The sequence below is a fragment of the Elephas maximus genome, chromosome 10 (genome assembly GCF_024166365.1).
Source record: "Elephas maximus indicus isolate mEleMax1 chromosome 10, mEleMax1 primary haplotype, whole genome shotgun sequence".
Lineage (NCBI taxonomy): Eukaryota > Metazoa > Chordata > Mammalia > Proboscidea > Elephantidae > Elephas > Elephas maximus.
Window position 1 is genome coordinate 110897791 of NC_064828.1, and position 17338 is coordinate 110915128.

General features: G+C 42.3%; 2 protein-coding genes across 8 annotated transcripts in view; one reads left to right on the forward strand and one right to left on the reverse strand.

Moving 5' to 3' along the window:
* The window catches only part of MOK (MOK protein kinase), a 61905-nt gene that overhangs the window by 36944 nt on the left and 7623 nt on the right, over positions 1-17338 (forward strand). For all 6 annotated transcript variants that reach the window (XM_049899666.1, XM_049899664.1, XM_049899667.1 and 3 more), the window contains 3 exons: positions 8861-8939; positions 9072-9120; positions 11644-11822. In XM_049899666.1, the coding sequence (XP_049755623.1) occupies positions 8861-8939; positions 9072-9120; positions 11644-11822 (307 nt within the window). The remainder of the gene's footprint in view (positions 1-8860; positions 8940-9071; positions 9121-11643; positions 11823-17338) is intronic.
* WDR20 (WD repeat domain 20) overlaps positions 1-17338 on the reverse strand; it is a 129901-nt gene that overhangs the window by 10991 nt on the left and 101572 nt on the right. The gene's annotated exons all lie outside the window — the stretch shown is intronic.

Below are 17338 nucleotides of genomic sequence, written 5' to 3' on the forward strand. Positions count from 1 at the left end.
GGATTAGTGGCAGGTGTATTGATGAGATCTACAAGATTAGATAGTGTCTTAAACCAATCCATTTTGAGATATAAATTAGAGAAGTGAGCAAAGAGACAGGGGAACCTCATACCAGCAAGAAAGCAGCACCGGGAGCAAAGCATGTCCTTTGGACCCAAGGTTCCTGCACAGAGAAGCTCCTAGACCATGGAAAGATTGATGATAATGACCTTCATCCAGAGTCGACAGAGAGAAGAAAGCCTTCCCCTGGAGCTGACCCCCTGAATTTGGACTTCTAGCCTACTGGACTGTGAGAGAATAAATGTCTGTTTGTTAAAGCCATATGCTTGTGGTATTTCTGTTATAGCAGCACTAGATAACTAAGACAACCCCTATTTGAAAGATGAAAAAAATAAGGCACAAAAACATAAGTAACTTGTCCAGGGTTATATACCTGGTAAGTGGTAGAACTGGGGTTTTAACTCAGGCAGGGTCCAGAGTTCATGTTCTTAACCACCATGCATTCTGCCTTTTAAACCCTTTGTTGGTGGCACTGTTATTATCATCCCTGTTCTATAGATGAGGAAATTGAGACTTGAAGGGTTAAGTAATAATGCAAAGTAGTTGTTAACAAGTGGCAGAGCCAGAATTGAAACTCAAGTCTGACTCTGGAACCTTAACCATTATGCTCTCTGGCCACCCTGGGTCTCTGTTCATGGTCCCAGCACAGTGTTGTAGATGAACAGATACTTATCATTTGCTCTTGTTGATGCTGATGCTGACTGACCAAACGCTGAATCAGTCACTAAATCTTTTGTTACTAGAATAACAATTCCTTTGACTTAAATTACCAGTCTTCTAGATAATTAGAATATTGCATAGCACTGTTAAATACTAAATAATGAGACAATAATGAAATAAAGGAATGATCATGCAGTGTTTACAGAGTTACCTACTGGTATGCACAGCAGAGAGCAAGGTACTGCGAAGATAAGGGAGGCGCCTATAAGACACATTTCTTGGCATTCAAAGAGTTCATATCTATTGCAGAGATGAACTTTACGAGTTCCTCTTCCAGTGTGACAGTGTGACCTGTTCTCCTGTGAAAATGGAGAAAATTATTTAAAAAAAAAAACTCTGGTGGGTTCTCCTTCTTTCACCCAGCCCCTGATCATGGGATGGAGGTCTGCCTTGGGTGTAGCGCCACTTAGAATAGTGGGACCCTGATTGCCCCAGGGTGTTGTTAAAAACAGTACAACAACCAGTCAGCAGTCAGTGGAACTTAACATCTGGGTGTGGTCAGAGAAGGAGACTGTCAAAGAGGTCCTTGCCCAAACCACTGTCACACCAGGGTGACTGGGCCTCTGTACAAGGCTGTGCTTCCTGAGGAGCAGCATCAGAAGCTTCACAGGAAGGGAGTGGGCGTGGAAAGTAAACCTCACTAAGGTAATCTAGCCACTCACTAAACAAATAGGCAAATAACAATAACAAGCTAAGGGGGTAGGGACCAGTACCCAGAGTTGCTACAGTGTATTACCTGAATGTCCAATTTTCAACAAAAAAAAATTATAAACCTTTTGCTGCCGAGTCAATTCCGACTCATAACAACCCTATAGGACAGAGTAGAGCTGCCCCATAGGGTTTCCAAAGAGTGACTGGTAGATTTAAACTGCTGACCTTTTGGTTAGCAGCCAAGTTCTTAACCATTGTGCCACCAGGGCTCCCCCCCCCACCCCCGGCCAAAATTATAACGTATACAAAAAAGCAGGAAAGTATGACTATGCACTGGGAAAAAAGCAGGCAACACAAAGTGCCTTTGAGAGCAACCAGATGTCAGATTTAACAGACAAGGACTTCAAAGTAGCCATTATGAATTTGTTCAGAGATCTCAAAGAAACCGTGATTAAAGAAATAAAGGTATGACGACAGTGTTGAATCAAACAGAGTATCAGTGAAAAGATAGAAATTATAAAACAGAACCAAATGGGAATTCTGGAGTGGAAAAGTATAATAACTGAAATGAAGAATTCACTAGAGGGGCTCAACAGCAGATTTGAGCTTGCAGAAGAAAAAATTAGCATGCTTGAAGATAGATTGATAGAGTTTATAAAATTTGAAGAACAGGGAGAAAAAAAGAAGGAAGAAAAATGAACAAAGCCTTAGAGAAATATGGGACACCATTAAGCATACCAACATATGTGTAATGAGAGTACCAGAATGACAGGGGAGAGAGAAAGGAGTGGAAAATATATTTGAAGAAATAATGACTGTAAACTTCCCAAATTTATTGAAAAACATTATACATCCAGGAAGCTCAACAAACTCTTAAGTAGGATAAATACAAAGACAGCCATACAAATCTGTACTGGGCTAAAGAAGGGACTCCAGATGGTAGCTTGAATCCACAGGAACAAATGAAGAGAACCAGAAATGGTAACTAAGAAGGCTAATATAACAAAAGCTATAAATATACTTGGTTTCCTTTACTCTGTCGAGTTCTTTAAAAGGCACACAATTATATAAAGTAATAATTATAACTATGTATTGTGGGATTTGTAACATTTATAGATGTCGTATGTTTAAAATTAATCTCACAAAAAGAGGAGGAGGGGATAGAGCTACATAGGAGGAACATTTCTACATCACACAAGAATTAATATAAACCTGAAGTTGATTCTGATAAGTTAATGTGCATATGGTAAGCCCTAGAGCAACCACTAATGAAATAACTCAAAAGTACGTAGTGGAAAAAAAATCATTAAGTAAATTAAAATGCTACATTAGAAAATAATCACTTAATGCAAAGGAAACCAGTAAAGGAGGAATAGAGGAATAACAACAAGAATAATGACATGAGACATACAGAAAACCAAAAATGGCACACAAATCCAGCTATAGCAATAATAACATTAAAGAGGTTGTCAGTCTGGCTGAAAAAAACAAAAACAAGATCCAGCTACGTGCTGTCTACAGGTAATATGCTTTAGAGTCAAACATACGAATAGCTTGAAAGGATAGAGAAAGGATATATCACGGGAAGAGCAAGCACAGTAAAGCTAGAGTGGCTATACTAGTATCAGACAAAATAGACTTTTAAACAAAAAATGTTACAAAAGATAAAAAAGGGACACTTTATAATAATAAAAGTGCAACCCATCAGGAAGATATAACAAGACATTTGTGTACCTAATAACAGAGCACCAAAATACATGAAGCAAAATCTGACAGAAATGAAGGTAGAAATAGACAATAAACAATAATAGTTGGAGACTTCAGTACCTCACTTTTAATAGTGGATAGAAAAACTAGGAAGAAGATCAACAAGGAAAGAGAAGACTTGAACAACGCTATAAACAAACTAGACCTGACAGACATCTATAGAACAGTTTACCCAAAACAGGAGAGTATATACATTCTTCTTCAGTGCACTCGAGACATTCTCCAGGAGAGATCATATGCTAGGCCATAAAACAAACCTCAGTAAATTTAAAAGGATATAAATAATACAAAGTATGTTCTTTGACCATAATGAAATAAAGTTAGAAATAAATAATAGAAAGAAAATTGAGAAAGTCATGAATATGTAAAAAATTAAACAACACACTCCTAAATAACCAATAGATCAGAGAAGAAGTCATAAGGGAAATTAGAAAATAATTTGAATAAAAATAAAGGCATGATGTACCAAACTATCTGAAACCGACTCCAGAAGAAAAGACAATCTGACTAGACCTGTTGCAAGTAAAGATATTAATTAGTAATCAAGAAACTACCACAAAGGAAAGCCCATGCCAGGTGGCATCACTGGTGAGTTTTATCAAACGTTTAAAGAATTAATACCAGTTCTTTACAAACTCTTTCAAAAAATAGGAGGAAGCGCTTCACAACTCATTCTGTGAGTTCAGTGTTACAGTATTACCCTGATACCAAAACCTGAGAAACACATCCAGGAAAACTACAGACCAATACCTCTTATGAATATGGAAGCAGGAATCCTCAACAAAATACGAGCAAACTGAATCCAGCAATGTTCAAAAAGCATTATATACCATGACCAAATGGAATTTATCCCAGGAATGCAAGGTTGGCTTAACATCTGAAAATAAGGTAAGGTAATATATCCTATCAGTAGAATAAAAACCAAAAACCACATGATCACTTAGCAGACGCAGAAAAAAGCATTTGACAAAATCCAACACCCTTTCATGGTGAAAACCCTCAAGAAACTAGGGCTGGAAGGGGACTTTCTCAATCTGACAAAGGGCATCTAAGAAAAAATCCACAGCTAACATCATACATAATGGTGAAAGACTAGGTGCTTTCCCGTTAAGATCAGGAACAAGACAAGAATGTCCACTCTCACCACTTATATTCAACGTTATACTAGAGGTTGTAATCAGGGCAATTGGGGGGGGAAAAAAGGTAAGAAATCAAGGCATCCAGATCAGAAAGGAAGAAATAAAACTATTTTTACAGATGACAAGATTATGTATATAGAAAAAATCCTAAGAAATCTACTAAAAAACTATTAGAACTAATAAACAAGTTAAGCAGGGTTGCAGGATACAACATCAGTACACAAGTACTAATTTTATTTTGTTGTTGAGAATATACCCAGTAAAACATACACCAATGCTTCAGTTTCTGCATATACAGTTCAGTGACATTGATTACATTCTTTGAGTTGTGCAGCCATTCTCACCCTCCTTTTCTGAGTTCCTCCCCCATTAACATAAACTCATTACCCCTTAAGCTTCCTATGTAATCTTTAAAGTTGCTGTTGTCAATTTGATCCCATATACATAGTTCCTAAAAGAGCGTAATGCTCAGGGCAAACATTTTTTTTTACTAGTTAAGCTAAACTATTGTTCAGTTTTAAGAAGACCTCAGGGGATATTTTTGGTTTAAGTTTTAAAGATTATCTCAGGGCAGTAGTTTTGGGGGTTCATCCAGCCTCCCTGGCTCCAGAAAGTCTGGAGTTCATGAGAATTTGAAATTCTGTTCTGCATTTTTCCCCTTTTGATCGGGATTCTTCTGTAGTATCTATGATCAAAATGTTCAATAATGGCAGCTGGGCACCATCAGTTGTCTTTGTGTACACTTGGAGTAAACAATCTGAAGATGAAATTAACAAAGCAATTCCATTTATAATAGCCTCAAAAAGAATAAAATACTTAGAAATGAATTTATCAAAAGAAATGCCAAACTTAGAAACACTGAAAACTACAAAACATTATTGAAAGAAATTGAAGATCTAAATAAATGGAAAAACATCCCATATTCTTGGATGAGAAGACCTAATATTGTTAAGATGGCAATATTCCCCAAATTGATCACAAATTCAACACAATTCCTAGTAGTATCCTAGCTGGCTTCTTTGTAAAAATTGACAAGCTGATTCTAAAATTTATATGGAATAGCAAATGGACCCCAAGTAACCAAAGCAATCTTGAAAAAAGAACAAAGTTAGAGGACTCACACTTGCCAATTTCCAAACTCACTACAAAGCAATAATAAGACCATATGGTACTGGCATAATGACATATAGATACCAGTCAAGTAGAAGAGTCCAGATATAAACCTGTGTATCTTCAGTCCACTTATTTGCAACAGGAGTGCCAAGACCACTCAGTGGGGAAAGAATAATCTTTTTAATAAGTGGTGCTCGGACAGCTTGGATATCTACATGCAAAAGAATGAAGTTGGGTTCTTATACCATATACAAAAATTAACTCAAGATGGATCAAAGACATAAGTGCAAGAGCTAAGACTATAAAACTCCTAGAAGCATACATAAGCGTATAGCAGTGGGTTGCTGTATGCTTGTGTATATATTTCTATATATAAGATATAGCGGAAACCCTGACGGCGTAGTGGTTAAGTGCTACGGCTGCTAACCAAGAGGTCCGCAGTTCAAATCCGCTAGGCGCTCCTTGGAAACTCTATCCGGCAGTTCTACTCTGTCCTATAGGGTCGCTACGAGTCGGAATCGACTCGACGGCAATGGGTTATAAGACATAGCAATGGATTCTTAGATATGACACCAAAAGCACAAGCAACAAAAGGAAATATAGATAAATTGAACTTAATCAAAATTAAGCACTTTTGTGACTCAAAGGACACTTACTAAGAGTGAAAAGACAACTCATAGAATGGAGAAAAATATTCATAAATCGTATAGAAACCAAAGCCAAACCAAACCTGTTGCTGTGGAGCCAATTCCGACTCACGGCGACCCTATAGGACAGAGTAGAACTGCCACATAGGGTTTCCAGGGAACGGCTGGTGGATTCCAACTGTCAACATTTTGGTTTGCAGCTGAGCTCTTCACCACTGCACCACCAGGGTGCCAAAATCATACAGAGGGTCAACGAAAAAGAGGAAGACTGTCATGAGATGGATTGCCACAGTGGCTGCAGCAGTGGGCTCAGACATAGGAATGATTGTGGGGATGGCGCAAGACTGGGCAGTGTCACCAAGAGTTGGAACCAACTTGACAGTACCTAACAGCAACAACAACCAATCATGTATCTGATAATAAACTTGTATGTAGAGTATATAAAGAACTCTTACAACTCAGTAATCAAAATACAGGTGATACAATTTAAAAATGAGCAAAATATCTGAATTGGTATTTCTTCAAAGAAGACATACAAATGGCAATAAGCACATGAAAAGATACTCAATGTAATTAGTCATCAGGGAAATACAAATCAGAACCACAATGAGTTACCATTGTCCCAAGTACTAAAAACCAAAAACCAAACCAGCTGCCGTCAAGTTGATTCCGACGCATAGCAACCCTATAGGACAGAGTAGAACTACCCCATAGGGTTTCCAAGGAGTGCATGGTGGATTCAAACCACCGACCTTTTGGTTAGCAGCCATAGCACCTAACCACTATGCCACCAGGGTTTCCGTCACAAGCACTAGGATGACTGTCATCAATATCAGATAATAAGAAGTGCCATCGAGGATGTGGAGAAGCAGAAACCCTCACATATTGCTAGTGGGTGAGTAAAATGGTATGACTGCTTTGGAAGGCAGTCTAGCAATACTTCCAAAGCATAAACTTAGAGATACCATGTGACCCAGCAATTCCACTCCTAGATGTCTACCCCAAAGAAATGAAAATATATGTTCACATAAAAACAGAAATGTTTATAGCAACTTTATTCATAGTAGTCAAAATGTGGAAGCAACCCAAATGTCCAACTGATGAGTGGAAAAACCAATGTGGTATATCCATACAATGGAATACTATGTAGCCATAAAAAGGAACAAAGTACTGATGTAGGCTACAACATGGATGAACTTTGAACAGGTCATGCTAAGTGAAAGAAACCAGTCATGAAAGACCACATCCTATATGATTCCATTTGTATGTGGCGTCCAGAACAGGCAAATCTATAGAGACAGAAAAGGCGTCCTGGTGGCGCAGTGGTTAAGTGCTTAGCTGCTAACCAAAAGGTGAGTGGTTTTGAATTCACCGGCCACTCTATGGGGGAAAGATGTGGCTGTCTGCTTCCGTGAAGATTTACAGCCTTGGAAATCCTATGGGGCAGTCCTACTCTGTTCTATAGTGTTGCTATGAGTTAGAATCAACTCATTGGCAATGAGTAATGGGCATAGGGACAGAAAGTAGATTAGTGGTTGCTTAGGGATGGGGGAGTGGGGAAGTGGGGTGTGGGAATGGCGTGTGATAGCTAAACGTACCAGGTTTCTTTTGGGGATGATAAAAATGTTCTAAAATTGACTGTGGCAATGGTCCCACATATCTGTGCGTATACTAAAAAGCATTGAATTGTACACTTTAAATGGGTGAGTTGTATGGTCTGTGAATTATATCCCAGTAAAGCTGTTTTAAAAAAAAGAAAACGAGCTACAGGAAGGAAAGAAGGCCTGGCTGGTATGGTGTGTGGACTGGTGCCAGGATCAGCATGGCTCTGGCTGCACGGACTGCTGCGTAAACATGGTAAGTCTGTGCGTGCACCAGTGAGAGAAGATGGTGCGGCCATCACAGCTGAAGGAGTCCATATTGGTCTTCATGGACTGAAAAATGTCCTTCTGTTGAACTGCCATCTACCCCACCTTAAATGGAAATCTCCATGTTGTCAGGGAGCCTATGAAAATGCTGGATTTACAAGTGCCTGCTGAATTATTCATAATCGGTGCTCTGAAGGAGAGAGGCCTGGAAGGCCACCCCTGCAGCTCAGGTTAAGATGGTCAGACTGTGGTACTGCTGTGACTGCTGCTCAGTGCAGCTGTCACTGGGATGGAGATACATATGTTCTGTGACATTATGGAAAAGACAAACCTATAGGGGCAGTGAAAAGTCAGTGGTTGCCAGGGGTTCAGAGGGAGGCGGCAGGGATGAACAGGTCAGAGCACGGCCAGTGCAGCTATTCTGTGTGATAGCCTGACGCTGGCCAGGTGAGTAACCATACGACAACACAAAGAGTGAAACTCACGGAAACTATGGACTGCACTTAATAATCCACCGATATTTGTTTCTCAGCTGTAACAAGTGTACCACAGGAACGCAAGCTGTTAGTAACAGGAGAAACTGTGTGAAGTGGAGGTGGTGGGGTATATGAGAACTCTCTGTACTTTCTGTATGTCTAAAACAGTTCTAGAAAATAAAGTCTATTTAAAAATGCATACGCTATGTGATTTTAAATGAAATCATGCCAGTATGCAGAGTTTTAAATGGTACATTTTATAGGTATACTCCTTATTTCCTAAGACTACTTCAGATTATTTTTCATGGAGGAAGTTGTATTTTCACACAGTATGAAATAAACATTGATTACATTTCTGATTTACAGAAAGGAATCTCTGCCGTTTGTAACCGTATTTCCCTGCTCTCTTGACTGCACAGGGAGAAGACAACCCTTATCAGAAAAGACGATTAGGCTCTACATGTACCAGTTATGTAAATCCCTCGATCACATGCACAGGTACACGCTCGGAGACGGCGCAGGCCACAGATCCATAAAACGTGTATTAGCATTCTTTTGAAAATACCGTGTGGAAGAATTTGAATCAGTGAGGTACAATTAATTCTCTTCCTCCTTTTATATTGAATGCAGAAATGGAATATTTCACAGAGATGTAAAACCAGAAAATATATTAGTAAAGGTAAGAACTTCTTTATGAAAAATTGATATCAAAATAAAAATAGAATAAAGACACCTTTCCGAGGAAATATAGTTTCAGTTTCAGATTGCTGGATACCAGGATTGCTATAGTTTTGTTTTCCCAGTTTAGACAGGGTAGCTTATCTAATAGCATCTACACAGCTGAATAGACATCTGGAAGGGAATAATGTTAGCCACCCTTCTCCCAACTGTACCCAAAATAAATGCCACTCAGACGATCATTCCAAACACTCTAAATATAAAAGTGGTGGAGGCAGGATTTGAACTCTGGTCTGTCCCACTCCAAAGCCACTTAAATTGCACATACTTAAAGTGTAAAATGTGATGACTTTGGACATATGAACATACTCACAAAACCATCATCACAATCAAGGTAGTGAATATATTCAGCACCCCCCAAAACGTCCCTCCTGCCCCTTTGTGATCCCGTTCTCCCCCACCTCCTGTCCTTGGACAATGACTGACCTACACTCTGTCATCATAGAATTAGTTTGCATTTTCTAAAATGTCATATAAATAGAATCATACAGTATGTATTTTTTTTCTGTCTGGCTTTCACTCAGCGTAATTCTGAGATTCATCCATATGACAGCGGGTATAAATAGCTCAGTCCTTTTCCTTGCTGAGTAGTGTTCCATTATTCCTTTTGCTTCCTTTTCTGCCCAGTTTTATATTGGCTTTAAAAAAGTCATCCCATTTTATTTCCTTTATTAGCTTATTAGCTATACCTCTTTGTTTTGTTATTTTAGCGGTTGCTTTTGGTTTATAGTATACATCTTTGCCTTGTATCTGTCTTCAGATGACATTATACCATTTCTCATGAAGCGTAATAACGTCACAATAGTATACTTCCCAACCTTTGGGCCATTGTCACACGTTTTACTTTTATGTAGGTCTTAAACTCCACAGTACATTGTTAATATCTTTGCTTAAACAGTTAGTGTCTTTTAAACAGATTTAAATAATAAGAAAAAATTCTTGTGTATTTACTAATGTGGGAAACATTCTGAGTTTTCTTCACTCCTTTGTATAGGTGCATATTTCTCTCTGGTCTCATTTTTTTCTGCCTGAGGAAATTCCTTTAATATCGTAGTACAGGTCGTTGCTGATAAATTTTATACTATAGTACATTCTTTAATATATCTGAAAAAGTCCTATTTTACCTTCATTGTTGAAAGATATTTTCACCAGGTATAGAATTCTAGGTTGACAGTTGTTCTTTCAAGAGTTTAATGATATATTTGATTGGATGGCAGACATTGTGAATTTTATCTTGTTGAGTGATGGATATTTTTATATTCTTATAAATCTTCAAAGGAGCCCTGGTGGTGTAGTGTTTAAGCACTCAACTGCTAACTGAGAAGTCAGCAGTTAGAACCCACCAGCAGCTTCATGGGAGGATGACCTGGTGATCTGCTCCCATAAGGATTACAGCCTAAGAAGCCCTGTGGGAATTAACTCCATGGCACACAACAACCACCACCAAAGAATCATCCCAGGCTTTTATAGCCTATTCTTGAAGGAGCCCTGGTGGCACAGCAGTTAAAGTGCTCGGGTGCCAACCAAAAAGTCGGTGGTTCAAACCCACCAGCTGCTCCACGGGAGAAAGATGTGGCAATCTGCTTCCGTAAGGATTTACAGCCTTGGAAATGCTAAGGGGAAGTTCTACTCTGTCTTGTATGGTCGCTGTGAGTTGGAATCGACTTGGCAGTGGTGAGTCTGTAGTATTTGGTTTATAGCCTATTCTTAGCACATCTATTTCTATCCACTGTGTGTGGACTAATTAGAATCATAGTTAGGTATTTTAATAAGTTCTGTTTGCTTATGGCCTTTATTTTGTCACCTTGAAACGTGAGGGGTGAGGAAAATAGAAGTACCTGAAACCTATTTCCCTGCACATGTCTGACTTGGTGTCAGGAGAGTCTCAGACTTGTGTGGCCACCTCCCTGAGCCCAGAGCAGAGCTCCCAGCCGAGATAGACAGGAAAGAGGAGTTTGAGCCGTGAGCAAACATACTGTCATTTTGTGTAACTCATTTGTAGACTCCCACTACGACTGAAACATTTTCCAGACCTATTAAAAAAAAACACCCATTGCCACGAAGTCGATTCCAACTCATAGCAACCCTATAGAACAGAGTAGAACTGCCCTATAGGGTTTCTAAGGCTGTAACCTTTACGGAAGCAGACTGCCACATCTTTCTCCCATGGAGCAGCTGGTAGGTCCAGGTCACTGACCTTTCGGTTAACAGCTGAGTGCTTAACCACTGCGCCACCAGGCCATATATGGAAAACACAGACAGCCGGAACATTTGTAGACACATGCCACTGAATAGAAACATCGCTTCCTCCTCTGTTAGAGGCTACTTCCAGGTGCTTATAAAAGCTAGTAATTTGTGTTGTGTAAGCTGGTTTAGTTTTTAAGTTCTCCTTCAGTGCGTAGATATCTGAGACTGTTTGTATAAGCTCAGTGAGATGATGCTGCCCCTGCCCCCTACCCCGCAGCAGGACGTCCTGAAGTTGGGGGACTTTGGGTCCTGCCGAAGCGTCTACTCCAAGCAGCCGTACACGGAGTACATCTCCACGCGCTGGTATAGGTCCCCTGAGTGTCTGCTCACTGACGGCTACTACAGTTACAAGATGGACGTGTGGAGCGCAGGCTGTGTGTTCTACGAGATTGCCAGGTAGGGCCGCCGGCCTCGCCTGGAGAACCCCACTGTGCGACGAAGCCCTGTCTAACCCCACAGACTGAGTGTGAGGGTGAATGGTGGGGTGACCCCACAGTGCAGGTGGGGCCTGGTCTGACCCCATAGGCAGAGTGTGGGATAAACGGTGGGGTGACCGCACAGTGCAGGCAGAGCCCATCTGACCCCATAGGCAGCATATGGGGGTCAGATGGCAAGTTCAGCCAGGCTGTGGAGCTGTGGGCCAGAGTTCCAGCATGCAGATTCTAAGCCATTCTGGTTTGTTTTTTTTTTTAGTGTTTTTAATCGGATACTTCCTCATGCTTACTTTTCATGGAGACTAAAACACCATCAGTTATTCCTTTGCTCCCATCACACCGGCTTACATGGTTGATGAACATGTGTTCAGGAATAGAGGTGGACATGCCTGTTGCCACCTTCTGTGGCCTGTCCTGGGGGGAGTAAGAAGGGCAGCCCCCCGGGGCACGCTCTCCGTGCACAGACATCAGCTCACCACAGGTGTGGGGGTGAGGCACTTGCCAGCACAGATGAGCTCTAGAAGGCCCCAATCCTAGCATCCCTCCCCCGCCACCACACCACTGGCCTTTGGGCTTTTTGGCTGGAAGGAGCAGTGGCCCAGAGAAGAAGAGGAAGTTTATCCCACTCAGCAGAGGGTAGGGCGTCTTCAAGAAGCTGAGGGGGGTGTGGGGCAGACATGACCCTTCAGGGAGGGCATCTGTGGTCTGATGTATGGGTGACGCCCAACAGGAAGCCTGGCCATCCATCAGCACTCCAGATCTCTGGCGGCTTCATCAATACAGACAGACAGCGCGCCTCAGGGCGTGCCTTCTTCTGATTCCAGAGCACACATAGGATAACTGACTGCGTGTGGTTTTTGGAAAGCTGAGTAGTAGTTTAATCGAAGTTAAAAGTTTCTCCTCTGCCAGAATTCCTTGAATTAATTTGGAACGCATTTTACAACACTTAAATGTTAAGAACTCAGTGGCTGACAGCACCTCCTAGTATGTGATCTGAACCCCAGAGGGTTCAGATCACATGTGCTGGGCTCTGCACCCTGCTCTTTCCCCCACTCAGAGTGGCTTTTCTGGGCACCCCCATTTTCCTTTCCTATCTTTTAGTCATAAGATATTGGTGTTTTCCTGAATAGAAGGGAGTCTTAATACCAAAGCTGTATTTGTGGCATGAGATGTGAACTGAATTCATTTATACAGATTAAAATCTTTTATCCACAATTCCAAAATCCATTCAAGCTCTGAAAAGCAAAGGGCTTTCTTGGGACTTATGTGCTGACAAGACCTGACCGGAATCTGTCAACACGGCTCACCCGGGCTGACTTGACGTCCATAATGTGGTTATTCACTGCAGTTGGTGCACGTGTTCACAGTCACTGTGGAGACGCTACTGCGTGTACAGACGGGGATGTGGACCTGAATCTTGCCTCTTGGCAGAAGACACCTAGGGCTGTTGGCAAGGTGGGAATAGAAAGGCTGAGCAGAAGGGAGGGGACCCTGGGTGGTGCAAGGAGACTCTTAGTGCAAGTGGAAAGGTTGGAGGTTTGAGTCCACCTAGAAGGCGCCCCAGGAGAAGAGCCTGGTGATCTACTTGCGAAAAATCAGCCACTGAAAACCCTACGCAGCAGTTCTGCCCTGACACACGTGGTGTTGCCATGCGTTGGAGTCAAAGGCAGCTGTTTCTAAGCAAAAGAGAGAATGGGACTCTGCCTTCTTCTTTTGCGCTGACCCTGTTAAGTTCGCTGTGAGTCAGACCGACTTGACGGCAACAGGTTTGGTTTTTGTTTTTGATACCTCACCCAGCATGATGTCCTTCTCCAGGGACTGGTCCCTCCTGATAAACATGTCCAAAGTGTGTGAGATGACATCTCACCATCATCACTTCCAAGGAGCATTCTGGCTATACTTCTTCCAAGGTAGACTTGTTCGTTCTTCTCGCAGTCCATGGTATAGTCAATATTCTTTGCCAACACCGTAATTGAAAGGCATCAATTCTTCTTTGGTCTTCCTTATTCATTGTCCAGTTTTTGCTTGCGTATGAGGCAATTGAAAACACCACGGCTTGGGTCAGGCACACCTTAGTCCTTAAAGTGACATCTTTGCTTTTGAACACTGTAAAGAAGTCTTTTGCAGCAGATTTACCCAGTGCAATATGTTGTTTGATTTCTTGACTGCTGCTTCCATGGGTATTGATTGTGGATCCAAGGAAAATCCTTGACAACTTCAGTATTTTCTCCATTTTTCATGATGTTACTTATTGGTCCACTTGTGAGGATTTTTGTTTTCCTTATGTTGAGCCGTAATCCATACTGAAGATTGTAGTCTTTGATCTTCAGTAAGCGCTTCAAGTGTTCTTCAATTTCATTAAGCAAGGTTGTGTCATCTGCATATCGCAGGTTGTTAATGAGTCTTATACCAATTCTGGTGCCACATTCTTCTTCAAATAGTATAGTCAGCTTCTTGGACTATTTGTTCAGCATACAGATTGAGTAATTACGGTGAAAGGATACAACCATGATGTACACCTTTCCTGATTTTAAGCCATGCAGTATCGCCTTGTTGTGTTCGCATGACTGCCTCTTAGTCTATGTACAGGTTCTGCATGACCACAATTAAGCGTTCTGGAATTCCCGTTCTTTGTAGTGTTATCCATAATTTGTTAAGATCCACACAGTCAAAGGCTTTTGCATAGTCAATAAAACACAGGTAAACATCTTTCTGGTATTCTATGCTTTTAGCCAAGATTCATCTGACATCAGCAATGATGTCCCTCGTTCCACAGCCCATTCTGAATCCATCTTGAATTTCTGGCAGTTCTCTGTCAATGTACTGCTGCAACTGCTTTTGAATTATCTTTAGCAAAATTTTACTTACGTATGATACTAATGGTATTGTTCGATAATTTCTGACTTCTGTTTGATCACCTTTCTTTGAAATGGACACAGATATGGATCTCCTCCAGTCCGTTGGCCAGGTAGCTGTCCTCCAAATTTCTTGGAAATGAGTGAGCACCTCCAGTGCTGCATCCGTTTGTTGAAACATCCCAATTGGTATTCTTTCAGTTCATCTGTAAGTTTATATGTAATGTTTCCAACCCCCAAAGACAAAGATCAGATATATAAAGGTACTGATAATAAAGGGCAGTCATAGTGAAAACTTAAAAAAAATGAGGTGTTCGACTTCCATCAGAACCGACTTACAAAGAGTTGTTAGAACGGAACCCTGTTGTAAGTTGGGACTACCTGTATTATCTTAAAAGATCAGTAAGAAATATTTGTATAATAAAACCTCATAGGAGATTAAGTTTCAAATTACTTGTAGTAGAATTTTGTTAAGAGTGAATACAGTACTTCAGTTTTCTGCTCTGCAGGCCCTAGAGATAAGAATGCTGATACTTAGTCTCTTTCTAGTAAAGACAGTAGAGGGAGCTATGCTCCGGTGTGTTTTGGTGATGGCTTTGAGGGCTGGGTGAATGGCTTTGGCCATGTCCTGGTGTTTTCTGTGAGTGGCCCTGGAGCTCTGAGACTGGTTGCCTGGGTTGAGAGAGACAGACAGAGGTGTGACCATGAGTTGAGTGCAGGCCTTCTAGCTTATTGTCCCCATGCAGAGGTCTCCTGCGAGTGCCATGAGCTCCCACTGTGGTTGGGACCAGGCAGGCCAAGCCCTGGGGAGCTGGGGCAAGTAGGCCCTGCGCCTCAGTTCTGCCATTCTGTGTCCCCTGGCAGCAGGGCCAAGAAAACATGAATGCAAGGCTGTCTGGATAGGATAATTGATCTCAAACCCAAAAACCAAACCCATTGCCAATGTGTTGATTCCAAGCCCCTCAATTTATAACCTAAAAAAGAAGAAAACTGCACCATCTTCAGGCTTCCTAGTACCCAGGCTCTTGAGTGGCCTAATCACATTACTGTTTGCTGCTACAGAAAAGTCTCCTTTAAAATTGATGACACCTCCAAGTGACAGCCACTGCTGGCATTGCAGGGGACAGTCCCCGGAGGACTTGTGAGACAGATCACAACTTCGTTTCCCCAAGAAACCTGTCAACCAGTGGCGGGCCTTGGGGTTGTGTCCCGCTGCAGTTGTGTTTTGCTCGGTTTACGTGGTGTTTCATTGTTGTTCTGTGTTTATTTTATTTCAGCCAAGTGTTGGATAGGAGAACCCCAAAACCAAACCCATTGCTGTCGAGTCGATTCCGACTCATAGCCACCCTATAGGACAGAGTAGAACTGCCCCATAGGGTCTCCAGGGAGCAGCTGGTGGATTTGAACTGCCCACCTTTTGGTTAGCAGCAAAGCTCTTAATCACTGTACCACGAGGGCTCCGGAGTTAGGAGGGTTCACGTAAAAATCTCTATTTCTGTCTTCTCTTAAAAAGGGTGGTGTCAGTGACCCCATCCTTCATCTTTGTGTGGTGGCCAGTCAGCGAGGCCACAAGGGGACCTCACTGCTTTAAGTGCTACGGCAGGTGCCCTGTGGTGTTCCTCAGCCCCCACTGGAACCTGTGCCCTGTGCAGAGAGGCCCCCCCTGTGTGCCACCCCATGTCCCATTGGCCAGCACCAGAGCCTGGGCACCTGCTCTGTGTGCAGCCCACACTGGTGCTGGGGGGCAAGCACGGGCCTGCACATGTCCCCTCTGCAGAGAGCCTGCCCCGATTGCCGTCAGACCCTCACGACCCAGGCTCAGGGAGGCACTCTCATTTGCCGCCTGCTTGCGGCGTGTCCGCCTGCTGGAATGCTAGCCGGATGGGGAGCAGGGCAGAGGCCAGAGCAGGGGCCAGTGTGTCATGTATCAGCCCCATAGCCGTACCTGGCACAAGGACGGCTGAAATTAGTCAGATGGGGATGATGCTCTTTATTGCATCTAAACTACAGCCTGTGTGCCAGATGCCTATTTTATAAATAAAGCTTTATCGGAACACAGCCAAGTCTGTTTCCAGGCTTTCTAGGGCTGCTCTTGTGTTGCCGTAGCAGATCTGAGTAGTTGTGACAGGTGTGTGGCCCACAAAGCTGTAAACACCTACTCTCTGGCCCTTAGTGAGTCAAGCTTGCTAAGCCCTGCTCTAATCTAAGGTGCTTTGTTGCTGGCGCTTGATTGTCCCAGAAGGTTCAGTGAGAGGTTTTAACAAAACTAGGTCGTGACTGTCGCCTGGCTGGCGGGCAGCACGACGCCATGGATGGGTTGTAAATGCAGCTTGATTTCCGAGATGTCACAGTGTGAAGAAACGTGTGTCTTGGGATCCCTGAGGTAGGGGCTAGCACCTCAGGTGTCTGCTGTGAGGGTTATATTGGCTAATTCGTATCAGGCGTTTGTGTGGATGGTGACGTGCGTACGTAAGAACCCAGCAAACGACAGCTGCTGCAATCGCTGCCTTTTTGAATTAACCATACACTCATTTGACAGAATGCAAGCTGCACTTCAGAAACCACTTTTTATGACGGCAGTGGGATATTGATTAAAAGGAGCCCTGGTGCCGCAGCGGTTAAG